Source organism: Halichoerus grypus, chromosome 5 (genome assembly GCF_964656455.1).
Source record: "Halichoerus grypus chromosome 5, mHalGry1.hap1.1, whole genome shotgun sequence".
NCBI classification, from domain to species: Eukaryota; Metazoa; Chordata; class Mammalia; order Carnivora; family Phocidae; genus Halichoerus; species Halichoerus grypus.
Genome location: NC_135716.1, coordinates 185,422,496 through 185,448,489, shown reverse-complemented (window position 1 = coordinate 185,448,489; position 25,994 = coordinate 185,422,496). Strand labels below are relative to the sequence as shown.

The 25,994-nt window shown below is 61.5% G+C and overlaps 1 protein-coding gene across 2 annotated transcripts in view; it reads left to right on the top strand.

Moving 5' to 3' along the window:
- The window catches only part of PRDM16 (PR/SET domain 16), a 314,516-nt gene extending 291,248 nt beyond the window's left edge, over positions 1 to 23,268 (top strand). The window contains exons 10-17 of one of the 2 annotated variants that reach the window (XM_078073881.1): positions 2,621 to 2,705; positions 5,371 to 5,540; positions 6,132 to 6,209; positions 11,699 to 11,868; positions 12,533 to 12,707; positions 17,239 to 17,475; positions 18,344 to 18,518; positions 19,719 to 23,268. In XM_078073881.1, the coding sequence (XP_077930007.1) occupies positions 2,621 to 2,705; positions 5,371 to 5,540; positions 6,132 to 6,209; positions 11,699 to 11,868; positions 12,533 to 12,707; positions 17,239 to 17,475; positions 18,344 to 18,518; positions 19,719 to 19,853 (1,225 nt within the window). In that variant the 3' untranslated portion in view covers positions 19,854 to 23,268. Of the gene's footprint in view, positions 1 to 2,617; positions 2,706 to 5,370; positions 5,541 to 6,131; positions 6,210 to 11,698; positions 11,869 to 12,532; positions 12,708 to 17,238; positions 17,476 to 18,343; positions 18,519 to 19,718 lie in introns of both variants that reach the window. The other variant, XM_078073882.1, reaches the window with a different exon arrangement.
- The last annotated feature ends 2,726 nt before the right edge of the window (positions 23,269 to 25,994 follow it).

The window sequence follows — 25,994 nt, the reverse complement described above, 5'->3', positions numbered from 1 at the left end:
CAGCCGTCTTCTCTGGACCAAACTCTGCGTCCTGCAAAACTGTCCTCCGGTCCCAGCACCTGCACTTCCCTGAGGCCGCCCTGGTGGCCCCCACCTCCCCCTGGAGCCACAGCGGGGGGTTCTGGTGGCCCAGGGAAGAGCAGAGAAGGAGCTGCTGGTCTGGGGGGGGGGTTAGGGGGAGGAGGAGGAGGAAGCTCCAGAGGGTTTGCAAACAATCAGCACCCACCCCTCTGATAGCCCTCCTGGGAGAGGCGGCAATTTAATCCCCCTCCCCAGTCTCTGGGCTTTGAATCGGGTGGGTTTATTAGGTGGGAGGGGTCCGAGCCCCCTCACGCGCGTCCTGCGGGTGCTGGGCCGGCTGAGCCTTGAGGACAGAGGGCTGTGCTCGTGGTGGGCCTTGGGAGGGAGGCCTGGAGGTGCAGGGGCCGTGCCCGGGGCACAGCTGCAGGGCTCAGGCCATGCCCGTGTGGGACAGAGGCCCGCGTGCAGACACACACGCATGTGCACCCAGTGTCCAGGGAGCACAGGGGCATGCGGCCTGCGTTCCCCAAGGGGCCAGCTGCAGCCTGGTGGCAGGTGCGCGGGTGAGGAGCCCAGGTCCGCTGAAGGTGCACGTGGGACAGAATGATACCAGCAAGACAGCGGCCCGGCGGGGGGAGGCCAGGCCAGTCGCAGGTCCTACCCTCTGCACTCGGCCCCCGTGGCCCTGGCCGCCTGTGTCCGCAGCCAGTCCTGTTTCCCGCCAGGGCCTGACGTCATCATCAGGGGAGACGGGGAACATGGCCCTCTAGGTGTTTCTTTCAGAACACGCCATCCATAGACGGTTTGAGGGAGTTGAGCAGAGGTTCGAGGAGGAGCCATGACTTTCACCTGCCAAAGGCGCTCCTTAGCTTTCTGGGGCAAACGTGGCCGTCAAAAGGCCTAGAGAGTGCCTGACCATTAAATGAGACTCTCCAGGGCCCCAGGCAAGGCCCAGAGTGCCCCATGGGACGCGCAGCCCTTGTGCAGACGACGGGACAGTGACCGGAGGCCGAGACACAGGACCTTCCGCTCAGGCTGCAGAGCCGGACACAGCAGGCTCTCAGTTAACTTCCTGCCGCTCTGTCTCTGACCTCCCTGCCCTCTCCCCAGGCCCTCACTCTGCCCCTCTGCCCCCTCTCACCTGGTTCAGAGCCATGAGCCTTTTTCTGGAAGCTGGAAGAACAGATGGTGGGGCCAAGAAGGGCACGTCCTCTCAGGGGTCTTCTGAGACCCAGAGTGTCCCCGGCTCTGGCCACTGGATCTAGGGTCCATGGGCTAAGGGAGGGGATGCCTGGGCCCCCACTTTGCCCATAGACACCAGCAAGATGTTCGAGTGCACCATCTCCCTGCACCCCCAAGCCCATCAAGATAAACAAGCAAAGCTGTGGGTGACCACAACTGCTCAAAAACAGGCTGGGCCCTGGGGCTAGGGGTCAGGGCCCTCCTCCACTCCTGGGTGACTCCAGGAAAACCCTGCACCATCCCCACAGGCCAGCCCCTGGATCCTGTTCCCCCTTCACACACATAACCCACCATTCTCCATCCCCCGGGTTCAAGGAACCCTAACGCCGCCAGGCTGACCACCCTGGCCTGCAGGATCGGCTGGGCCACTGCACACATGCCCACCAGTGGTCCGCTGGGGTCAGCTGGCTTTGGTTGCTCAGGGGCCAAGCTGACACAGACCCCACACGCCCCTCCTGTGGAGGTCCTCCGCTATAGGCTCGTCTTGCTAAAAGGCCAAGTCCCACACGGCCCAGCTTTGAACGGGGCCCTGGGGAGGCCCTTCAGAGCAAGATGCCCTCCAAGCCAACTCCCCACACAATCAACACTGCCTCTCCAGGAGGGGACCCTTCGCACCCTCCCCCTCATCCTCTCCCTCCTGGGCCAGGCTGGGGGTCAGGCAGGGTTCCCAGGCCCCGCGGGGATGCTCTCCTCTCCTTGCACCGTCCCCCCCCATCCTGCCCTGGTCACTGTCCCAGCCAAGCCCTGGTGGGCAGCTGTGCGTTAGAGTGAGGGCCTTGCGTGGACCAAACGGGAGCGGCTAGTGCAGGGTGTGCTCAAAGGGGCCGCGTCTGCGTGCGGAGAAGCGGCGGGTTTCCCCAGACAGTGCTTTGGGAACCTCTGTGGCCACAAGGAGACTGAGGCTGGCGTTGCTGGGAGACGGAGGGCAGAGGGATCTCAGGACCCGCCCCGGCCACTTTCTCCACTTGCTCTGTGAGGAACAGAGTTGTCAGCAGCATTTGGAAAATATTCTAGAATTGTCCTCTCCAGCAGCCATTGCGAGTGTTTAGGTAGACCCTACCTGGCAGCCATAGGGAGGCCCCGGGGACCCCCTGGATGACGGCTGGGGTGGTTGGGAGAGTCTGGGGAGCACCTGGAGGATGTGGAGCGAGCGTTCAGGCAGGTGGCAGGGGCCTTGGAGGTGAGCAGGTGAGCTCCGTCACGACACCCTCCCCACACTGTCAGGTGAGACACAGTAATCGGGGGCCAGAAGCAGGGGCCCCCGCCTCGTGACTGGGGGGGCACAGGTGGGCACGGTCCCTGCGCAGCCCTGGGCAGCTCGGTGAGGTACGTAACCCTCTGTGTTGTTGTCCAGCAGGGTAGAGAAGCGGAAGGTGACAGACCCCGTGGGAGTCCTGAAGGAGAAGTATCTGCGGCCGTCCCCGCTGCTCTTCCACCCCCAGGTAAGACCCATGGGGGGCCAAGCCACCTGGGAGGGCATGCCTTGGGACCCCCATTCTGGGACCCTCCAGCCGGGCTGCCCAGGCGGGCAGGTCTGTGCGGGGGGCAGGCCCTGAGCGTCCATCCAGGAGGGCCTCAGCTTCCCTGCCCATCAGATGCCCAGGGGGCTTCTCTCCCTGTAGCCCTATGGGTCACTGCGAGGCCAAAGAGGGTGAGAAGGGCCAGGACGTGTGATGAAGGAGGGTAGTGCTCTGTGGGTGGTAGCCAAAGACCTCCTCCACGGCCTCGGAGGTGGCCAAAGACCCCAGACCATGGGAGGGCTCACCAGCCCATGGCTCAGGCTCTCAGAGGGGCAGTGAGCATCAGCAAGGCGGTGGGCAAAAGCTCGGAGGCAGGGAGTCCAAGAATTTGGAATGTAGGGGCCAGATGCGGGAGGCATGGGTGTGAGCAGGACACCTACGTACGACCAGGAGGCGGGGGTCTGAGCATGGGGGGCACGGGGGGCACGGGGGATGGGGAACAAGACAGAAGCAGATGGACTGGCCCCAAGGACAGAGGGTCCCAGGAGGTGGTGGGCAGGAGGAGCCCCCTCCCCCACGGCTGCAAGGGTGGGGGGTCAGGGCTGTCTGCCAAGACTAAGGTTGGGGGTCTGAGAAAGAGAACCCCCAAGTCTGGGCAGTGGCCACACACCCCGCCTGCAGGCACCCCGTCCACCGCCCGGCCTTGTCCCCCTAGGATGTCGCAGACGCGGGGATGAGCAGCAGCGCTGGGCAGAGGCTCCCCAACTCCTGCCCGAGGGCCCACCTGTGCTCCCTCCTTGGGGCCCAGCCTCCTCCCCTGAGCCACAGCCTCCCCCACCCCACTTGGGGGTCCTGGGAGCTGAACTGTGGGATGGCCTGAACCAGACTCCAGACTGGGGCATTGTTCTGTTTCTCGGTGTTTCCCACCTTGGACACACACCCCCAGTTTGTGAAACCTGCCCCCTGCCTGGGTTCACAGCTAAACTTAGCGCCTCCCATTGTTTCGCTGGGGCCATGGGCTTAGCTTAATAACTTCCCCCGATTTTCCTCGGGTTGAGCTGGAAAAAGCCGACAAGCCCGCCAGGCGCATCCTGTGTTTGTGTTTGTGCGGGAGCTCGGCCGGGAACATCTGATCAGGCGGAGCAGGCCGGGCAGGCCAGACCTGCAGACCGGCCTCAGGGAGACCCGCCCAGGCCTGAGGAGAGGAGGCCTGGCAGGGGGCCGGCGGCCCATTGTCCCTCCTGCCTGCTCCCCCCTTGAGCACTGCCACCCCCATGCCTGCCCATGGGCCAGAGCACGGGGCAGGGGGAGGGGAGGAGGACTAAGAGGTCACCTAATGAAGTGGTCTGAGGTCAGGCCACCACTCAGGCGCGATGACTGATGGCCTCTACAAAGTACGGGGTCACTCCTAGTGAGGACATCAGCCTGCGGTGGTCAGGTGCCAAGCAGGACTTTGCCGGGGCCTTTGGTTTGGGAGGCCTGACACGCGTGTGCGCAGCCCTGGGGTGCAAGGCGGGCCTCAGCCCCTCACCACCTCTGGAGCTCCAGGGAGTCTCTGTGTGGAAAGTTCCAGAAACTTTCAAGGCTGCAGCTAACACTGAGACGCAGAGCCAGGTGGGCAGCAGTCTTTGCACCTGGGTCCCCATCGTCCCGGCCGTGGAGGGGCCGCAGCCGAGGGGCGAGGCAGCTCCCATTTGCCCGTCAGCGGGGACAGGGCAGGCAACGCACACGGGCAGCATCGTGCCTCTGAGGACCGCGCAGGCATTCCCGGGGGGATGGAGAGCTGAACAGCAACCCCCTGCCCTGTCCTGTCCCCAAACCCAAGCCCTCGGGGACAGGCACCGTCTGGGACTCCGATCACAACTCTGCCCACCGGGTGGAAATGGCCAGTGCCGCACTCCCGAATCCTCCCCAAGCAAGCCCCTGGTACCTCCAAGGCCTGGAGAGGTGGGTCCTCTGGTCCACGTCACCGTGTCCCGTGCTGCGTCACGTGGGCTTCGTCCTCTGGAGGTTCCGTTAGCAGCATCTGGCACTAGGCTGTTGGACTCCCGGAGAACGTTGCCTGCGATCATGACCCGTTGCCACCAGACAGCACTGCCCAGACCCGGGGCCGCTTTTAACCGGGAGGCAGGGAGCTGTCTTATTTCGAGAGAGGGAGAAAGACAGACAGAGAGACAGACAGACAGAGGAGAAGAGGAAAGCGGGATGTGATTCTGTCTTTAAACGGAGCCAGCCCTCCAAGGGTGCTGGCCAGGGTCAGGCCAGCAGGGCAGTGCTGGGGGGTTTCCAGATCAGGGGACGTGTCACCGTGAGCCCGGAGCCTGCCTCCCACCCCACCTGCCCCCCGACAGGCAGAGAGGTAGGCTGGCGAAGGTTGGCTCCGGCTCCCCCAGCCTGGGCCCTGGGCTGACACGGGGCTTCCGGGGAAGGACGGGTGCAGGGCTGGCCACAGAATGTGTGAGTATCCGCCGGGTGGCCGAGAAGCCCGGGAGATGGCTGGTTGCACCCACAGCCTGAGGCCTGCACGAGCTTCTGCTCCTGGCCCAGCGGGGGACGTGCCCGGTCCCAGGGGACCCTCGGGTGCCCGGGGGGGTGAGGCCAGCCTCCTCAGGGGAGCCCACCGTCTCGCCCACTGTCCTGCCGGCAGATGTCAGCCATCGAGACCATGACGGACAAGCTGGAGAGCTTCGCGGCCATGAAGGCAGACTCGGGCAGCTCCCTGCAGCCCCTCCCCCACCACCCCTTCAACTTCCGGTCCCCGCCCCCCACGCTCTCGGACCCCATCCTCAGGAAGGGCAAGGAGCGCTACACTTGCAGGTGAGGTGGGGCCTGCAGGGGGGTGCTGGTGGAGTGGTCCTGGCCAGGGGGCCACAGGTGCCACGCTGTGGCTGTGAGCCTGGGCTTCCTGGACAAACCATCCAGACACAGCACAGTGTAGAGGCAGTCAGTGGTCCGTTCACGGGTGGAGGTCATTCGCTGCCCCTGTGTGTGTGTGGGGGGGGGGTTGGACGTCCCCCGCCCCAGCAGGCTGTGTTTCCATGAGCACAAGGAAACGCAGCCTTAGCCTAGCCGGTCAGAACCCAGAGGGCCCAAAGTCGAGGGGGGCTGGTCGGCGTTTAACTGAGACCCTCGGAGTCAGGTGGAAAGCACGGTGTTGGGGAGAGACACGCGCCGTGTCCGTCCCCAGCCCGTGAGCCTGTCCTAGCCGTGCGAGCAGCTCGGCCGCCCTCAGGCTGCTCGGGGAAGGGCACAGCCGACGCAGGCCACAGTCGGCCGAGCCCACCTGCCCCCCAGGTGTGGGGCTCGGGCCTAGACCCCGAGTTGGAGGAAGCACGCCAGGAAAGCGTGTGGGCACCTGAGCCCACGGTGGGGCGACTGCCTCACGGTCCCCCTGCCCCTCCACCCCAGGTACTGTGGCAAGATCTTCCCCCGATCAGCAAACCTCACGAGACACCTGAGGACGCACACCGGGGAGCAGCCATACAGGTAGGAGCCCACCCCATTTGGGGTGGGGAGGCTTCGGTGAGACGGGAAGGGTAGGGGTGGGAGCCAACATCCTTTGTCAGGTGGCTCCCTGGGACCCCCTCCTGACCCCACAGCCATCCTGGGCCCTGGGGGTTATAAAGATTCGGCAGGAGGTGCCCAAGTGGGCTTCCTGAAGACTCCCAGCGGGGTGCCTGGGTGCCGCTCTCCCACCAGCCGTTCTTGCCTGGGGCAGGGCGTTGAGAGCAGCACTGGCCAAAGTCAGGGCCCCGGGGGTCTGTTGGAGAAGCCTCGCTCCACCCCCTCCCAGCTCAACTCCCAGATAGCGGCTGGTGGGCCAGGGTGGGTGCCTGAGGCAGGGCGGGCAGTGGAGAAGGAGCTCAGTGCAAATTTGGGTCCCAGCCTGGGCTTGGGGTGTCCTAAGGGATTCGCTTGCCAGCCCTGGATGGAAGCCATGTGTCTCCTCTCCTCCTGTCCCCTCAGTGCTGGGCTTCTGTCTGCAGAGATGCGGCCACACAGCAAGTCTGTGTGGGAGCCATCACCTTTCCTGTTCACAAGTGGGGGCATCATCCCCATTTCAAAGATGCAGAGTCAGAGGCTTAGACCCCATGACTTGCCCAGAGTCAGCGTCCGCGGCTGCTCCAGCAGACCGTTCTGCCCCCGGGAGAGGCAGATCCTGCTCCTTGGTCCCTGGGGCCTTTGTCGGGCAGGAGAAGGGCTGGGGTGACACCCCCGGTTCGGGGACCCCGCCCAAGGAGGGGCCTGAGAGTTGGCATTTTAAATGAGAGACCCAGGTGGTGGTGACCACAAGGCAAATCAGGGAAAACGCTGGTTTAGACGCCAAGACCTCATTCCGGGGTGTGTCTGGTGAACGGCAGCCGCTGGGAATAAGGAGTTTGGCATGGCCTTAAGTTGGCAGCATGAGACTCCTACACTCTGGCCATACAGAGCTCAGAGTCCCCCGGTGGCTCCAGAGACTCGGTGGGCATCCCCGTCCCTGGGAAGGGCAGCCACGTGGGGTGCCCGCCAGAGTTGTGGTCCCTGTGCCCCACCCTGAGGCGTAACAGGCATCACCGACCGCCACCGGGCCGCGTCCTGGGCAGATGAGTGACAGCACATCTACTGAGCTGGGTACCCCCTGCCTGTCCCCGACACACAGGCCCCCGCCCCCCGCCCCCCAGAAGTGGCTTACGATTCCACAAAGGCTCACAAAGGAAGGAATGACTTGGTCTGGCCTCCTCCCTGAAATGAGAGCCGCCTTCTGGACAGTGTTGCTCGTAGGAGCCCCCAGAGGGTCGGGCTGTGTTTACAGAGGAATTTAATTACCATTGATTTCTTTTGCTCTCTCCAATCTGCGAGTTTCGACTTGTGTAACAATAATTGCTTTGAAAGTTTGCGTTGCAAATCCTGACTTCATCTGGCTCAAGGCAGCCCTGAGATGGGGAGTGTGATGCGTGTGACTCCTTTTGCCATCACGGGGAGGGGGTGTCTGGACTCACTTGGGTCACTGGAAGAATTTAAATTGGAAGAGGAAAGTCCATCCATCCGTCCGTCCATCCACAGAAACCTACCGTCCAGGGGACAGGCCCCACCAAAGGAGAAGGACCCCACCCCCAACGAGGCCGGTTCAACGCGCCCGTTGCCTGCCCCTGTGAGCTGAGCTCGGCTCGGGGCCGGCCCCACGTGTGCAGCACTGGTGCGCGCCTGAGTCCCCTCGCGAGCCGGAGGAGGCCGAGCTTGTCCCGGGCTGCAGAATGACAGACAGACTAGACAACGCGGGACACTCTTCCTTTTCTGTCTCTGCCTGAGATTACCTAAAATCACTCAGAATGGGTTCCAAAGCCCTGACTCCAGGAAAGAAAGACCCTTTCGTGTGACCGATGGTGTGTTTCCTGGAGGGAAGGTCAACCCTCCTGCTGGGCCGGGTGTCCTCAGCTAATGTCTTCTCCAGGCTTAGAGAGCTTGGCCTCAGGCTGGGAGACAAGGTGCAGTTAAACACACTCTCATTCTCTAAAGCTGTGGCCGGTAGGGCTTGTTACAATTGGGGCTGGACAGACAGAAAGCTGGACTCAGGAATGAGGGGGCTGCTTCTTGCCTCCTTCCTGGCGGCCACGCCCGGGGTCCCTCGGGACGCTGCCCGGCGGGGCCGTGGTCACGCCCCGGGCGCGCGCCTTCATGGGCTGGCCTGCGTGCTCCTGGCGGGATGTGAGGTTCTGGCTTTGGGGACACACGACTCTCCATCTTCAGCTCGTTTCCTCCCCGTGAGCGAGGCCCTGTTCCTATTGCCTCAGGTGGCCCAAACCTGTCCCCTTGCTTTTCTAGTTCTGTTTTTCAGGGCTGGATTTCAAAACTCTCCTCTTGCCTTCCCTTCCCCTGCATTGACAGTTACCAGGAGCGTTTCTCCCTGGGACAGCTGGTGTGGCCCGGCTGGGTCCCGGGGAGGACACTGTGCCCTCCCCCACCCCATGCTGGGCCTCCCCCTGGCTGGCTTCCCTGGGGGGGGGGGGGGCTGCGGTCACTGCAAGGTCCTCTCAAGGCCCTCGGCTGCACGCTGCCAGGGCCGGCCGGTCATTCCTTGCCGTGGAGAGTGCAACGCCGTGCCGTTTTACACAGCAAGGCCATAAATTTCACTAGCCACTTGTCAGCGTAGTTACAACGCAAATGCCAACTGCTCCGAGAACTCTGGCCCCCCCAAAGCCCAGGGCTCACTGCTCCCCTAAATCTCAAATGGGCTTCTCGGTCTGGGCCATTTATCCAGATTAAAACCAGGAGAGGGCCACACTCAGGTCTCTCTGTGAGCAAATCGAACGTGCAGCTCCCCCCTGCCCCCTCTCCAGCCCCATGGAGGTTGGAAAGAGAACTCCATTTCTGGTGGCGAGAAACAATCCTGTCCAACCCTGTCTTCTACCCATAACTGCCACTGCTCGGAGTCTATGCGGCAGTGTTAGGTGGAGCCCGTCAAAAGGTCCCTGACTTTCCAAGGAAACACGGCAAGGGATTCTGTGCGAGGGTGTGTGTGAGCCCGTGTGGACAGGCCCCGGGGAGGCCCGTTGTCTGGGTCAGGGGGCGAGCACCCAGACCAGCTTGGCCTTGCACTTGGTCCTTCCTGAGCGATTGCTGTGAGGAGCAGGACGGTCGTCTGGGAGCCTGGCACCATGGGGGGCAAGGATTCATCTGTGACAGAATGAGACGGTGCGTCCAGGGACGTAAAAACCCTCCTTTCTGGACCATTGTGTGGGGGAGCACCAGGTCACCGGGTAGCCAAGCACAGCTGACCCCACTGTGCGGAGGGCTCAAGCCTCCGTCCCCGAGCACGCCGAGACAAAACAGCCAAAGGCACCTGTGTAGGCTTCCAGGACAGCGGGTCCTCGTTGGGGCCTGTGAACATCAGGAGACGTGGGAAGAGAGGCCGTGACCAAAGCGCCAGGCTCCAGGGGACTGGAAGCAGCTCAGCCGGCCCAACGAGGAGCGGGGCCGAGCACAAGTGCACCCAGGCCCACCGGCAGAGAAGGCAGAGGGTCGCTCAGGAGGAGGCCAGGGACGGTGGCCCAAGCCGTTCGGGAAAAGATCTCAGACGGCTCTTCGCTCACCGACCCTGGAGGAAGCCAGAGTCAGCGAGGCCTCGGCCGAGAAGCTCCGGAAACTGAATGAGAAAAGCTCTAGAATCGTACCGTGGGAAACCCGGGAGCCCCTGTGGCGGCGGCCCTCCCTGTTCTCTGTGGGCCCGTCATCAGGCCCCGGGGGGGAATGAGGCAGGACGCGGGCTTCCCCGGACAGGTTCACAAAGCTGCCCTTCAGGGCAGAGAAACCTCAGCTCCTGGCACAGCGCTAACAGCCCCGGAGGCTCAGAGGCTGGTGGGAGCCTAATGCTTCCTGCCTCAGGGGCCCCCAGGGTGCACTGTGACCGCCCAGACTGCCCGCACAGGTGTCACAGGGCAGGAGCGAAGGCCCGCCTCACACGGCCCTGCTGGCCCAGCCCCGCACCGTCCTCAGGCGCAGCTCCAGACCCAGTGCCTGCATCCTGCGCTGGAGCGATCGGGGTGGGTGGGGGCCCTCCTGCGGGAATGCCCGGCCGCCAGACTCAGGACGGGTCCCTGGCACCTTCCAAGCTGCACCCCTCTGGAAGAGCATGCACCCCCATGCGTGCGCCCTGCGGGGGCCTGCTGCGTAGACCGGCTCCTGAGGGAGACCCAGAGGGCCAGGACTCCGCCCGCCTGCCCCCGTCCCGTCGCAGGAGCTGTTTGCTTCCAAACATGGAAAATAAATGAGCACGCGGACGGTGTTTCCTGGGCTCATGTGCCTCTGACGCCCAGCGGAGCAGCCCCGAGGGGTGCTGGAGCCCAGACGCACACGCACAACACATGTGTGCACGCGTGCTCATCAGCACACGCGTGTGTGCTCCTGGACACAGCTGAGGCCCGTGCTCAGAGCCGCGGGAGCCGCTCCAGGAAGCCATACGGCCTGGGCTTGGACTTCTGCCACCAGGAGGGGCCGGCGCCCGGCAAGGTCGCTCAGGGGTCTACAGACTTGTGCAGGCGGCTCCCTGGGCCACCCGTCTCTCCAGCTCCAGGCTCGCGCGCGCTCTCCGCTCCTGGCTACTTGGTGTGGGTATTTCCCCGAACTGGGAGGATAACCCTCCCTTTCCTGCCCTCGGGGCTGTGAGCAGGGTCGAGAAGGCTGCACCCCCACAAGGCCCCACACCCAACGGGGCACCGCTCCCGTCACAGATGTTCAGGTGGACACGACTGAAGCGTCTGGAGGAAGAGCTTCCTGTTCGGATTTTCCCAAGCGCACGGCCGGGCTGGCGGTCGCCTTCTGCACAGGGGCATAGAAATCAAGGGATCACGTGGGGCCGGCAGTGCCCTCGCCCGAAGGCTGTGGTCACGTGTGGTCCCTAGAACAGCGGTGGCCTGACAGGCAGCGAGACCGGGGAGCCCCTACCTCACCTTCTGGGAAGTTACAGATGCTGAAGAGGGCCTGGGGCAGCCCCCGAGCCCCCCCATTCATGAACTGGCAAGCTGAGGCCCGAGGACCCACTAAAAGGCGGCCAGGTCCAGGCCAGCTGCCTGCATGCAGGGTGGGGGTCTCTAGGCCAGGGAGCGGGTCTCCTTCTTCGGGGAAACCGCGGGAGGGTCTTTCCACGGTGCACGGCCGCCCCCTTGAGGCCACTGGGAGCATGCGCCCTCGGGCAGGGCCTCCGAGCAGGACCCTGACGCGGAGGCGGGAGACTCTGGAGGGTCTCGGGCGCTGCTCGCTCAGGGGCACGGGCCCAGAGGGTCCCCTGCAGCAGCCCGCAGCACATCCCAACTCCGCCCGCCTCCCTCGTGTCAGTAGGCAGAGGACAGCTTCTTCCTCGGGCCGCACAGCCTGCCCGCCCTGCAACAGCGCCCCGGGAAACGGGGGGCACCGGGGTCTGCGCCAGGCCGGGGGTGGGGGCTGAGGCCGCGCACGGGGCGGGGTCCAGGCTCCTCTGAGACGCGTGTGTCTTGCAGGTGTAAGTACTGCGACCGCTCCTTCAGCATCTCCTCCAACCTCCAGCGGCACGTGCGGAACATCCACAACAAGGAGAAGCCCTTCAGGTGCCACCTGTGCAACCGCTGCTTCGGGCAGCAGACCAACCTGGACCGGCACCTCAAGAAGCACGAGCACGAGCACGCGCCAGGTGCGGCCGCCACCGGGCTACGCTGAGTGCAAGAGCGCGGAGGGGAGGGTTCGAAAGATGGGAGCCACAGGAAGAGATGGCAGGTGGAAGGGAGGGGAGGGGAGGGGAGGGAGGGGAAGATGGGGAGGGGAGGGGAGGGAGGGGAAGATGGGGAGGGGGAGGGGAAGATGGGGAGGGGAGGGGAGGGAGGGGAAGATGGGGAGGGGAGGGGAAGGAGGGGAAGATGGGGAGGGGAGGGGAGGGGAGGGGAAGATGGGGAGGGGAGGGAAGGGAGGGGAGGGGAAGATGGGAAGGGGAGGGAAGGGAGGGGAGGGGAAGATGGGGAGGGGAGGGAAGGGAGGGGAAGATGGGGAGGGGAGGGAAGGGAGGGGAAGATGGGGAGGGGAGGGAAGGGAGGGGAAGATGGGGAGGGGAGGGGAAGATGGGGAGGAGAGGGGAGGGGAAGATGGGGAGGGGAGAGGAGGGAGGGGAAGATGGGGAGGGGAGGAGAGAGGAGAGAGGGGATGGAGAAGACGGGGAGGGGAGGGAAGACGGGAGGGGAGGGGGAGGGAAGACAGGGGAGGGGAGGAGAGGAGAGGGGAGGGGAAGACAGGGGAGGGGAGGGAGGGGAAGGGCAGGGCTCAGCTGAGGGATGCCCCTCCTCTGATGCTCCCCTCTCCCACAGTGAGCCAGCACTCCGGGGTCCTCACGAACCACCTGGGGACCAGTGCCTCCTCCCCCACCTCCGAGTCAGACAACCATGCACTTTTAGATGAGAAAGAAGACTCCTATTTCTCTGAAATCAGAAACTTTATTGCCAATAGTGAGATGAACCAAGCATCAACACGAACTGACAAACGGTAAGAAATCGATTCTGGACCCCAAGAAGATCTAGATCCAGAGCCCACATGTGTGGCCACACCCAGAGGAGCCCCCCCACAGCACTGGCCCCCAGGTGCCCCCAGACAGGGACCGGGGCCCACGGCAGAGGGGGAGACCGAGGGCCATGGCCGGCATCTGTTCTGGCCCTGGCTCTGCCACCTGGAAGTGGTCGCGGGGGGAGGGGGGCTTCAGCAAGGACTGCCCGCCCCCCGCCTCAGTGTCTGGGTCTGCAGAGGGTGAGGGGCGTAAGCGTCCCGACCAGTAACGGCCGTGGGGTGCCAAGGCGCCGGCCTGGTTTGGCTTGGGTGTCACAAGTGTGCGGCAGAGCACGGACCAGGCGAGCGCTCCTGCCATGAACCCTGCTGGGGGCCTGAGAGTCCAGAACATTTCCATTTAATCCGAGGCACTGAAGGTTTCCTCACAGGAGTGCCCCCCGCACACGTGCATATGCACTCACACACAGGCACACAAAACCACAAGGCATGCACACATACATATATGTGTGTGCACGAAGCCACACAGATATGCACACTATGTACACACATGCACACACGCACGTGTGAAAGAAACCACAGACATGCACACGCATGCACACATACATATACACACGCACACACGCACGTGTGCAAGAAACCACAGACATGCACATGCATGTACACATGTATACACACGCATCCGCACATGTGCACATATACACATGTGTGTGTGCGAAACCACACAAGCACGCATGTATGTACAGATGTATACACGGGCATGAATGCATATACACACATGCACATGCACGCACATGCACTGCTGTGCACATGCATACGAACTCACACGTGCTCACATGTACATATGTATACGTTCACACAAAACCACACATACAGGCATAAATAGGTGTGCACACACACGTGCACTCACAGTGCATGCACACATACATGCACTCACACACATACACGTACACACACTCACAATGACATGTGCACACACGCACACACATATACATGCATTTGCACACATACACATGTATGCATGCACATGAAATCACGCATGTGCACACATAAACAACACATGCACACACATGCAAACATGTATACTTGTACACATATGTACACGTGTACCCACACGCACACATGCACACACATGTGCTCATGGTGGCAGGAAAATGGCAGAATTCAGATTCAAGATATGGAAGGTGTTCTGCACAACCCTGGATCCCAAGGCTCAGCGGGTAGCATTGCCTCCGGGGGTCCCTGTGGAAGGACACTTCAGACCCCCCAGGAAAACATTCTCCTTGGGTAAACGCTGGTGCCAGACCAGCTGGAAAAAACCGGAGACACTCCAAACACCAAGAAGCCTTGGGGTGCGATCCCCTAATTCTGCAGTGGAAAACTGAGCCCAGTGAAGTGGGGGACCTTGCTCCAGCCATAAAGCCAGGCCAGAACCTGGAGCCAGAGCCCTGGCCCTGGCCCTTATGCAGATCTGTGGCCCCCCCAAGGCCAGGCGCCATCCCCGCCCACCTCCAGCCAATGAAGGGGGTCCTCAGGAGACCCGGCTTCCTCCAGGACAGGCTGCATCTTCGGTACTCCTAGGGGAAGGCCTGTCGAATTTGTAAATGAACTTGGACTTTTCCTGGGGCTGCCACATGCTAAGTCGTGCCCCCTGCAAGGTGATCTCACCTGCCTGCTGGGTAGGGCCCTGGGGGGGCTCCGAGGAGGGGCTGGTGGGAGAGTCTGGTTGTGGGCCCCGCTTTCCAGAGCCTGACCCTGGCTCGGCAGTGGAGATTCCGGCCCGGGTGCAGTCCTGCCTGCTCTGCTGTGGACAGAGCGCCCTTGTCCATCCATGGCTCCCGGCACGCACATGGTGGTCTCACAGGAACCTAGATCCCTGCCCCTCGGGAGGCACGGGGAGCCTGTGTTCAGGCAACTCTGCAGCCTGTTTGAGAGAAAGTCACAGATGTGAGGACCCGGGTGCCAGGCCTTATCAGAGCCCTGCTGATGGGCCACAAGACACATCCTGGCTGTTAAAGACTGTCCTTTGGACTGAGACTCTGCACCCGGGACTGGCAGATGAAGAACCTACGAGGATTTGTCAGTAACGTCCTCCACGGGGTGCACCAACCTCCAGGATCACCAGAAAGGCCCTCACGCCTCAAGCCCGGGGAGCAGGCCCAGCTCTTAGCCGTGAGGAGGACTCTCCACGAAACCCACTGGGACAGAGGGGAGAGGGAGGAGACCACAGCACCCTGACCTTCACCATGGAGCATCTCACCAGCGCTTTCCCGACCGCCCCTGGTGGTGGTCAGACAGAGGAGACTGGCCCCAGATCCCTCAGGAAGCCCCGGGGCAGAGAGCCGACCACAAACCCAGGCCCTCGGATATCCTGTCCCGCTGAGGCCTTGTCCTGGGAGCCGGGGAGCCTCCAGGAGATGCCCCACGTCATGGTTGGAAGTGAGAACCACGATCACAGGTGACATGAATCCATTAATCTGTGTAAAGTGGTGAGACGTTGGCGGTTCCGTTTGGGGCCAAGATCAACATTATCCGGTTCACATCCAGAACCAGTTTCCTTCTCTTGACCATCAGGGAGAATTTAGGGACAGCCAGGCTTCCTGGCCCTATAACCCCTTTAATACCTGGGCTGAATTGTATCCCCCCAAAATCCTAACCCCTAGTACCTCGGAATGTGGCCTTATTTGGAAATAGGGTCTTTACAGATGTAGTCGGTTAAGATGAGGTCATCGGGGCGGCCCCCGATCCCGCATGATGTCCTAAGGCGAGATCAGGACACAGACGCACACGCGGGGAAGCGCTTACAGAGGAAGCAGAGCTGGGGCGATGCGGAGATGCCGCCACCGCCAAGGGGCGCGGAGGACCGCCAGCCACCTCCAGAGGCCTCAGGAGGGAGCAGGCCCGCCCGCGCCTGGATCTCGGACTCCAGCCTCCAGAGCCAGGAGAGTCGGGGCTCCTGGGGTTGAAGCGCCGGCCCGGGGCAGGGTCACGGTGGCCCCGGGACGTCACGTGCCGCAGGCGGCTGCTTGGAGGTCCGGACACCCGTGCAGGTGCCGCCAGCCTGCCGGCCCCCATCCCCGGTCCCTGCCGCCCCTCCCCGGGCGCTCCTGCTTGCTGCAGCCCCCTGCCAGTGGGCAGATGGGTCGTGGGCACTGTGCTCCCTGCTCCCAGAGGGGCTCACACATAGAACCGCACAGCGCACTTAGGTCCGATTAAACATGCACGGGGCTGCCTGTGGAACAGAATCCGAGTCCCGGCCCCCAAGTCTCCCACCTGCGCTGTTCGTCCCATCCTCAGCATGGGAGTGTTCCCACGTTGCCAAGAGGGCACAGGCTCTGAGCTGGCAAGGCCCCCCTGGCGGAGGGGGGACCACAGGGAGGGGCAGGACCCAGTCCCGGCCTGTGTCACTTGGCTCCAGAGCCCCTGTCGTTGGTGGGCGGACGTGTTCTGGTGACAGCACAGGTGAGACCCCCAAGAAGGGAAGCATCAGGCAAGGTTCTGCCCGTCTGGGAAGGCAGGTCAGGTGTCAGTATCTTGTACTTTTCTCTGGGAAAAGCAAGGAGGAAAGATGAGGATGGCCGAGAGCCCAGCCACCAGGGACCTCCGTGGCCCGGCCCGTCTGCACAAGCCCCTGTGTCTGGAGGCCAGTGTCACTCAGAAAGGGCCCCCCCTCTGCCTCGACGCCGAGAGCAGGACTCCTGCCTCCCCTGACAGCTGCGGACGGGTTTCTGTGGGCCATGCAAGGTCCAGGAGGAATGGGGGCCCAGATGTGGGCTCGGGAGGCATGTGCCCACCCTCCCTGTCCCCCTCCACCTGCATGCTGGACACCTGCCAGGTGGCCCTCGGGCTAGTGGCATTTTCTGAAAGAAGCAAGAAGGCTCGCCCTTGCTCAGCTTGGATTCTTTCCTTTTAAAAACGAGGATCCAGATTGGAAAAGTCTCACCCAGCTGGAGTGACACTGAGGGAAATGAGGTGGGGTCTGGCCTGCAGGAGAGAAGCCACCAGTCTCTGAAACAAACTCATCTGGGCAGGTTTCCCTGGCTGACAACAGCCCAGCCCTCGTTCTGCAGAACCCCAGGATCCCAGACCTTCCATCTGCAAAGGGGACCTGTCACTCTGGGTAGCCAGTGTCCCTATGTCCTCATGGCTGGCCAGGAGGACTGAGCAAGGGTCGATCAGCAAACCTCCCCAAGGGCACCCCTTGTGCAGTGCCCAACGCCAGCTCCAGCACCTAAGACCTCCTTCCCCACCAGACTGGCCGTGGCTTCCTTCCCTGACACACACACCCTGAATCCCTGGCGGCCGGTGTCCCCTCGGGAGCCCTGCTGCTGAGGCACCCTTCTCTCCTCAACCTACTCCACAGGGGCGGCGGCCCAGGCCGAGGGCTTGGACGAGGCACTCAGAACCTCGGCTCGGAGGGTCCCCATGACCACGAAAGCAGGCTCTCTTCACAGGGGGTGAGGACAGTCGCAGGCCTTTTGGGGTCTGAGGACAACTCCCTCCCCTGTCACTCCAGGCCGGAGGTCCGGGACCGGGACGGCAGTTCGCAGTGTGCGGGCCTAGCCAGCGGGAAGCCAGAGGATGCGGAGGAGGAAGAGGAGGAGGAACTGGAGGAGGAGGAGGATGACAGTCTGGCGGGGAAGTCCCAGGACGACACCGTGTCCCCCACGCCTGAGCCCCAGGGGGCCTATGAGGATGAGGAGGACGAGGAGCCGCCCACCTCCCTGGCCGTGGGCTTCGAACACACCCGAAGGTGGGGACCGGCCCTCCGTGGGCCGCACCTGGGCAGCCTCACAAGCTAGGGCCCGGGCCGGGGAGGGCCCTGAGCGTCATGAGGGTGACCTCACCCTCAAACCACCCAGGACCCCACCATCCCCCCAGCTGGGCTCACCCTCATTCCCAGCAGGCGTCTCCCCCGCGGGAGGGGGGCCTTCCACACGCAGGCCCAGGCGAGGCCTGCCTGAGCAAGGGGGTCAGGGCCCAGCCCACCTGCCCCCGACACACACACACTTCCCCAGAAGGGAGAGGCACGCTCCCGAGCTGTGAAGGACCTGGTCCTGCCGCCCCACCGTCTCTGGTGAGTGGCCCAGGCAGTGACGCCTGGCCCGAGCGGGCTGTGCTGAGCAGGGGCTCAGCGAGCTTTGGATGTGGTGCCGGCTGGGGCCCCTGCCCGTGCGGCCCGACTGCCCCCGGCCTGCGTCTGGCACCGGGCGTGCTCCAGCGTTCCAGACCTTCCTGGGGGAGTCCTGTGGATCCAGGAGGCCTGCTCCAGGGACGGCCAATCCCCCCTGTCCCCGGGGTCCTGGGAGCGGGAGCCCCGGCCCCTCCAGAGCTGCCTCCGGATCTGTCCTCCCTTCCCAGAGACCCGGGCACCCCGCCTGCTGCTTGCAATGTGTGTGCACGTACTCACCGCCTTCCGTGCCCCTCTGTCCGTCCCTCTCCTGCATCTGTGTGGCTTCTGTCCAGGTGTCCATGTGTCTGTGTGTCTGTCTCCTTGTGCATGTGGCTCGTGGAGACGCCGGGGCGTGCATGCGGGCACAGAGCCCGCCGTGGGGCGTCAGAGAGGCGGTCAGAGGCCAGACCAGCTAACGCCAGGCCCCTCTCCCCGGTCATTGGTGCAGGTGTATTGAGGAGCAACCAGGCGGCCTGTTAGCTTTGGAGCCGATGCCGACTTTTGGGAAGGGGCTGGATCTCCGCAGAGCAGCTGAGGAAGCGTTTGAAGTTAAAGATGTGCTTAATTCCACCTTAGATTCTGAGACTTTAAAGCAGACCCTGTACAGGCAGGCTAAGAACCAGGTAGGTACCCAGCAGAGCCCCCCCCGGCACCCCCAGGCTGGATGGCGGGTGGCGGCCGCGCCTCCTTTGCTGGTGGCCGTCCTATGCGTGGGGCACAGCAGGACCACGGGTCCCCGGGCCCGTTGCCTCGGCTAGAGAGACGCCCAAGCGACAGCTACTTCCCCACAAGCAGGGGTGGGGCAGGGAGAGATTGAGGCAGGTGCATGTGAGCCGGGCGCTCACAGGCACGTGGGTCACTGTGCTCTTGTCCAGGAGCTGGTCCAGCCCGGAAGCTATGTAGGCCTCCTTCCCTCTGATCCGAGCAAGCGTGGCTGGCAGCCCAGGCTTCTCTTGAAGGAAGCTGTCCGTCATGCGGTCAGTACTTCCAAGCTGGAGCTGTGACAGGGTCAGCAAGGGCACCCGGGTGCACCTCGACCCCATTCCTTAGGACAGGCGGCCACAGGGCCTCGCTTCCTGCTTCCATCCATCTGGAGGGGCGGGGTTTCCGTCAGCCCACCCCGAGTCTCAGCAAAAACCGTCTGCGTGTCTGTCTTTGTCTTTTACTAATCCTGTCCAGAGTGTGAACCCGGGTGGGAGGAGGGTTGGCCTTCCCCCACCCCGCTCTGCTCTGAGTGGCCGCCCAGGTCCCATTGCCTCGTGCCCTATGGCTCGTGGCAGAAGGAGCATCCTGTGGACTAGCCATGCTCCGGGCTCAGCTCAGACAAGCTGTGCATCCGCTTCCCCAAGTAGCTCTGTACTGTCCCCACAGCTGTCCAGACGGGCAGCCCCCAAGGCCCACCAGACAGGGACGGCCTCTTGTGGACTACCAGCCAATTCCCGGGGCCCTCGCAAAAGTGGGGTGGGGCAGAGAGATGACTGCAGGGGGGAAGCACCCCCAAAGAGCCGTGGGAGCCCCTGTGCAGGCCAGGACCCTGGCACCTTGTCCCTCTGCATGGGAGCCCAGCTGACGTTCACACACACCTCCAGCCCCCCCCACCCCACCCCCGCATCTACCTCTTCCGGGCCCCAGGGGAGAGTCTGGCCTTCCCCCTCTCCGTCCAGATCTGGGCAAGGCTGAGCCCAGCCAGAGGGCAGGGGGGGCCAGGAAGGGCCAGCCTGGGATCTGCAGAACCCCAGCTCACACGGCTCACCTGTCTGTCCTGTGTGTGTGTGTGTGTGTGTGTGTGTGTGTGTGTGTGTCCTTGTCCTCTCTCCGGCCAGGCGTATGCAATGATGCTGTCCCTTTCCGAGGAAGCTCCTCTCCACACCTCCTCCCAGAGCCCTCTGGACGCTTGGTTGAACATCACGGGAGCCACGCCGGAGTCCGGAGCCTTTAACCCCATCAACCACCTCTGACGGGCCCAGGAGGGGCCGGGGTCAGAGTCCAAGCAAGGCGACCTCGGGGCCCCACCGTCCCAACAGAAATCCCGGCTGCGGAATATGGAGAAGGGAGCCTCGGGGAGCGGCGTGCCCTGGGCCAGAGAGACCCCCCCCACTGCCCCGTCACCTGCGTTGACCACTCCTCAGCATCCGTCCCCCCACACACACCATGGTTCAGCTCTAACTTTTCCAATGAAAACTCAGAGCCCAGGAGTCCCTGAGCCATCCAGGAGGCCCACCGTCCAAGAATTGGTCTTAAGAACAGCGTTCCGGAAGGGTACAGTGCACGGCCGGCCACGCCTCGTAGAACCAACCCAGTGGATGAGGGTGGGATTTTAATCCCAGACTGAATGAAGGCAGCGGGCCACTGGGGCATCCGCGGGGTGTCTCAGAAAGGACTGGACAGACACGGGTGTGCTCTACAAAGGGAGATCGCCCAGACGATTTTTTATAATGAGAATTACAAGAGTAACCCTTTTGGTAATCTTATTGACGACAGAGTCTATTTAAGCATGTGGTTTTAAAAATAGACAGTATTTTTTAAAAAATCGAAAGATGACTTGCAAATTGTTTTTTAAAAGTAATTTTGCATTGCTTTCAAATCTCCACTTCTTTGCAAACCCAAACCTGCCTGGAAACTGGTACTGTGTCTGGGTGTGTTCTTTATACTGTAGATAACGGAGAAGTTTTCTATCCCTGACCATATTTGTAAAGCCAACGTGATCCTGGGTGCCCCCGAGCAGAAATGAGGGGCCTGGGGCCCCCGCCTGCGAGCAGTTTCAAACTGTACGGTGGAACTCTCAGACATGGTATCCTGGGCTGGCCCAAGGCTGCGAGAGAGGCCTGTCGCACGCGTCCCACGTGTGCGGCATGGGATTCATGCCTGTGGCCCCCACCAAGACCCCCCAATTGTATGGGGGAGGTGTGAGAGCGGTGGGCCAGGCACCCGACGCTCCTCCCGACAAGGTCCACGCATCAGCCACACCCGTGCCGGCCCCCCATGGCCGCTCTGTGGAAGGCAGGGCCCACCGGCTACTTCTCCAGCCCCCCCCACCCCCGTCAGACGGACAAGGGGAAGGAAGCGGGCATCCCCCCCCTCCGTGGCCTCCGCGGGGCATGCTCTGCGGCTCACCCGCCCCAGGCCGCCGGGCTCTGCCTGCGTGAGACCCCGGCTCTGGGACATGACCGCCACCTCTTTGTGCGGCTTCTTGGCAGGCCAGACCAGCTCCAGAATGGAAGGGCCTCCGGGTAGGACCTGCCTCCCGGGAAGCCAAGACCGCACGGCCCGGCCGGACGGCACCTCCTCAGGATGGATCTGCCTTTCCACTCGGATGGGCTTTAAATTATTCCCATAGGGGCCAATTTCAAATCATAATTTTTTTTTCCCTGATGGAATTTACCTTAATCTGTATATAACTTGTAATTTTTTCTAATTCATTTCTTTTCTTATTTTATTTCTTCCTTAACAGTATTTTGGCATTAGACATTCTTATTGTGAAGGAATAATGTTAATATAAGTATCTAGTGAAGGACCAAAACCGTGTATAAGGTTGTGTGTTGTGTGATCGATAACCAGGGAGTGGGGGGAGGTTTTTAATGTGCCAAATACCCCCGCGCCCCCCGACGGATCCTGCTGCCCGTTTCCAGACAATCACGTGTTTTTGTTAAATTAGAGTTTCAGTTACATTTGCATTTAAGACAAGTGTTCTATTTATTTCTTTTATTGTTTGGAAGGAAAAAAGAATAGCGTCCCAACAGGAAGAGAAAAAGATCGTCCAAGTTGCCCTTAAAAAAGAATGTAGATGCAAGCGGCAGGGGTGCGGGGCGCCTGGGGACGGGGCTCCGGCGAGCCCCGGGCACTGGCCCAGGGGCAGCAGGCCGGTCAGAGCAGCCGAGTCCCCGTGTCCCCGCCGCTCCAGGCCGGCGACAATCGTGTGCTTCCGCGCTGGGAGACCTGCGTGGGGAGGCCCCGAGGGCGCCACACCGCTGCGGGCCCCAGTGGAAGGGTTCTGCCCGCTCCTGGCCCACGGGAGGCAGCGAGACCGCACCCGGGCCGCTGCCGCACACCCACAGGCTGGCAGGGCACCCTGCTCGAGGAAGAGTGGGCGAAGGCCCGTGGGCGAGGCTTTGCAAACACAGCCCCTCACCTCCTCGCGCGCATCCACCCCTGCCAGGGTCGCAGGCGCAGTGTGGGATTTCCCCTCCACCCAGGTGGGACCCCTTTGCAGAGTCAACCTCAGATACGAATGCCCATTTCTGTAAACCCAAATTATATTTCTTCTGCTAAAGAATAAGGTGTGTGCTTTTTTTTGCGATATGACTCTCTCTGCCTAAGATAGGAAATTTGGCCTGAGCACCAGGGTGGAGACTTGAGCGTCTGTCCTCCGTGGTCCCAGAACAGATAAGGGACCATGGCCGCCGCCTCGGGACTGCTCCGTGGGCTCCGTCATTTCCGGCCAGCCGTGGCCGCATCTTCTCTCTCCCTCCTTCCCAGAGCCCCACCTCCTCATCTTCAGCCCTTACTTTTGTCCCCCTGAAAATGATTAGAGCTAGACCCATTTCTCCTGAACGTTCAGCCCCTTGGGCCCAAGCACTTGGCAGGTTTGGGGGGGTCTGTCCTTGGACCCCTGACAAAGGGAGCACTTAGTCCCCACCCTGGTGCCTCTCCCCACGCCCGAGTACAGCAGGCTGCCCTCCCTACTCTTCTCTGTCCCCAGGCTGCAGCACCAGCACGGCCACTCGGGCCCAGCCTGGACCGTGGGGGCCAGGGGTCTCGGCGGCTAGAATTCTGAGACCCCAGCCTCAGAGCTCGGCTGCAACCGGGCAACCGCCTGGCTGACCACTGTGTCCCTGGGTGGCGGCCAGGGTCAACCTGTCAACCTGGGGCCCCACTGGGCCAGGGCCCTTCCGTCCAGCATCAACGGCATTCCTCCTTTGGACCGTTGACCTTCCCAAATGGAAATTCAAAAGGAAGGCTCCCCGCTGCCCCCTCCACCGCCCCTCAGACTCCGGCCCCCAGCAGACTGACACCATCCCCCCACTGCTGCTCTCATTCCTGGGACAACTGGGTAGGACGCATGGAGCTGCCGATCCTTTGGCCAGCCAGACCTTTCATGAGTGGGACCCAGAGATCCCCTGTTTTGAACCCAGGGGTGCATGTTCCTGCAGCCGGCCTGGGACTCTGGGTTTGGATCAGTGGGACAGGCTGAGCCCATGTGGCCTTCCTGTTCAAGGCCAGCACCTCCGTGGCCCAAGCCTGGCCCTGGAAACTCGCAGGACCCTCGGCCTTCTCTGTCTAGCTGCTTCTTCAGTGAGCGTTCGCAAAGCTCTTGCCCAAATACATACCACCCGTTGGTAGCCTTGAAGCCTCAAAGCACTGGATTGTGGCCCCCCAGCCCCCTGCCCTGTCCCCCTGCCCCCCAGCCCCCTGCCCTGTCCCCCGCCCCCCAGCCCCCTGCCCAAGTGACTGAAATCTACTGAGCTGTATTCACTGTGCTGTCCTGGGGGAGAGGCGAGGGGGCAGCGCCACCCAGGAGAGTCGGGCACCTTGCGCCCCTCCCGGCTGGGGTCGCGAGGCCGCGGCCGCTCCTGGTCGGTGGAGGTCAGCCGGGTATCAGAAGCCATGAACCTGTCTCCGCAGCAGCGAACGATACTGTGACAAGACATTCCTGCGTGATTCCAGGAGCGTTCCTTTCCTCCTTGCATTCCAGTTTGTTATGTTCTTCCTTTCCGTCACCGATTCGGATTACCGTTTTGGGAAAAAAATAAAAACAAAAGGCAGCTTGAGTTTTCCAAATGTGCAATTCACTTGTGAGCAAAGTAATTCCGGAGGTTTCTATCGGTGTGTTTTATATCGTCGACGTTCCCGCAACGAGGGAAGCTGAGCCCCCGTGTCGGAGCGCGTCACGTAACGCGTACGTGTTTGCACCTGCTGGCAAGAATCCCGTACCTGTGTATCCACATCTCCCTCTTGCCATTGTTTCAGTACAGACTTGGTTCAGTTTGCTTTCGTTGTTTGGGTTTGTTTGTTTTTTTTTTCCTTTTAGAACTGTATAGTGTTGAAAAAGAAATCAAATGTAAATGTCAGGTTTTCATATAATGTTTAAAAAAAAAAAAAACCATTGAGAAGGAGGCCGGTGTATGTCCCATGTCCCCCTGATTGTAAATTGCTTCTGTTATAAGTAAACTGTGCATGACTCGTGTTTAGCGGTCATTATCGTGTCTGTTTGTGAAATTTTTATGAAAAGGAAAATTCGGTAGATGCACTTGTTGAATATGTGATTAAGGTCTACGTCCTCCAGACGAGGAGCTCTGAACTGCTCGTGCAACAAGCGTGACTCGTGAGCAACGTGGGCATCACTGAAGGAGAAGGATGAAGTGCAAGCCACCCAGTGTAGGAAATCATCGCCTGATTCTGCAGACTGCATTTTGATGCTTGTGATAAAGACAGATGTACTTGTGTAGAGAAGCATCTTTAAGATGAAGCCTAGGAGCAGCTGATTTGAGGTTAATGCTGTAGGATAGGACTGTACACCAAATGTAATCTTTCCAATGCGACAATGAATTTATACATGAGATTGATATGCAATAAATCTGTGTGCTTTTCTAAGTCTCGCCCCCGGAGCTTCACTGAGGGAGAACGGAGGCCCTTGGGATGGGGGAAGGACCTGGGGTCAGAGCATGGCCGGGGTGAGGCTCACCAGCCCGGGTCGAAAGTCCCCGGGGACAGGCTGTGAGACGTGCATAGCCATCACCTCAACACCACACCAGGACAGGTACCCTTGCTATTCACATTTTCCAGAAAAAAAAAATAAGCTCAGGGAAAGCACCAACTACCCTGGATGGCTCTGCAGTGAGTGGTGATCCCCAGGCTTGCTCACCCCTAAGTGTGTTTACCCCAAGGCATATTGGCCTCCAGGTGTGTACCCTCTAGGGGTGCCCTTTTTCAGGACTGTCCACATCCAGGTGCGTCTGCCTCCAGATGCACCTGCGCCCAGAGCCGGCCACCATGAACTCTTGCCTGGGACCTCTTTGTGGTAGAGGAGCCCACCCTGCAAGGCCAATCCTAAACACGCCCCTTCCTAAGGGTGGACCTCCCCAGCGGCCAGCCCTCCTCGCTGACCACCCTCCACACTGGCTGAGCCTGGTGTCCTCACACTGTCCCCAGCCAGGACCTGAGCCTGCCCACCAGGCGATGGCCAGATAGACAGAGACTGAGCAAACGCATGCCACCTACCTTCACCCACTCAAGTGTGGGGGACGGCCCCTAAATTCTGGGGACTTACACCATGAAGTCTTCCCTGTGGCCCCTCTCCTTCCACCAGAGTATGGAGGTGAAGTGGGCAGCCTTGCACACTCAAAGAGGTGTCTCTCTGACAGAACAACCTCCACCCTCGCCGAGATGGCACGTGGCCCTCCCCAGGTGTGTGAGGCAGGAAGAAGATGAGATTATGGTGTCAAACAGAGAAATTGGGTGGCTATGCCTCTCTCCCTGCAGCTGTAGAAGTGCCTGGTTCAGAGTCTCTCCAAAGACAACCTCTCCAGGGGCACCTGGGTGGCTCAGTTGTTGGGCGTCTGCCTTTGGCTCAGGTCATAATCCCAGGGTTCTGGGATCGAGCCTCATGTCGGGCTTCTGCTCACCAGGAAGACTGCTTCTCCCTCTCCCACTCCCCCTACTTGTGTTGCCTTTCTCACTGTCTCTCTCTCTCTGTCAACATGCAGGGACCCCTGAGCCTCTGTTCCCTGGTCAGAAATCATCACTTGCATTGGATTTACATTTTATGGATGGAAAGTGCCAGGACTTATCTCTCTGTCCCCAAGGCCTGGACTTAAACACCTTCTCAGTAGAAGGTGGGTTACGCAAGTGGATGGATGGATGGATGGATGGATGGATGGTTGGATGGAATGGTGGATGGATTATGGATGGATGGATGGGTGGATGAGCGGATGGACAGATGGATGGAAGGAAAGATGGATGAAAGGATAGATGGGTGGATGGTTGGATGGATGGATGGATAGTGGATGGATAATGGATGAGCAGATGGATGGATGGAAGGATGGATGGATGGATTTTGGTTGGATGGATAGATGAGTGGGAGGACAGATGGATTTTGGATG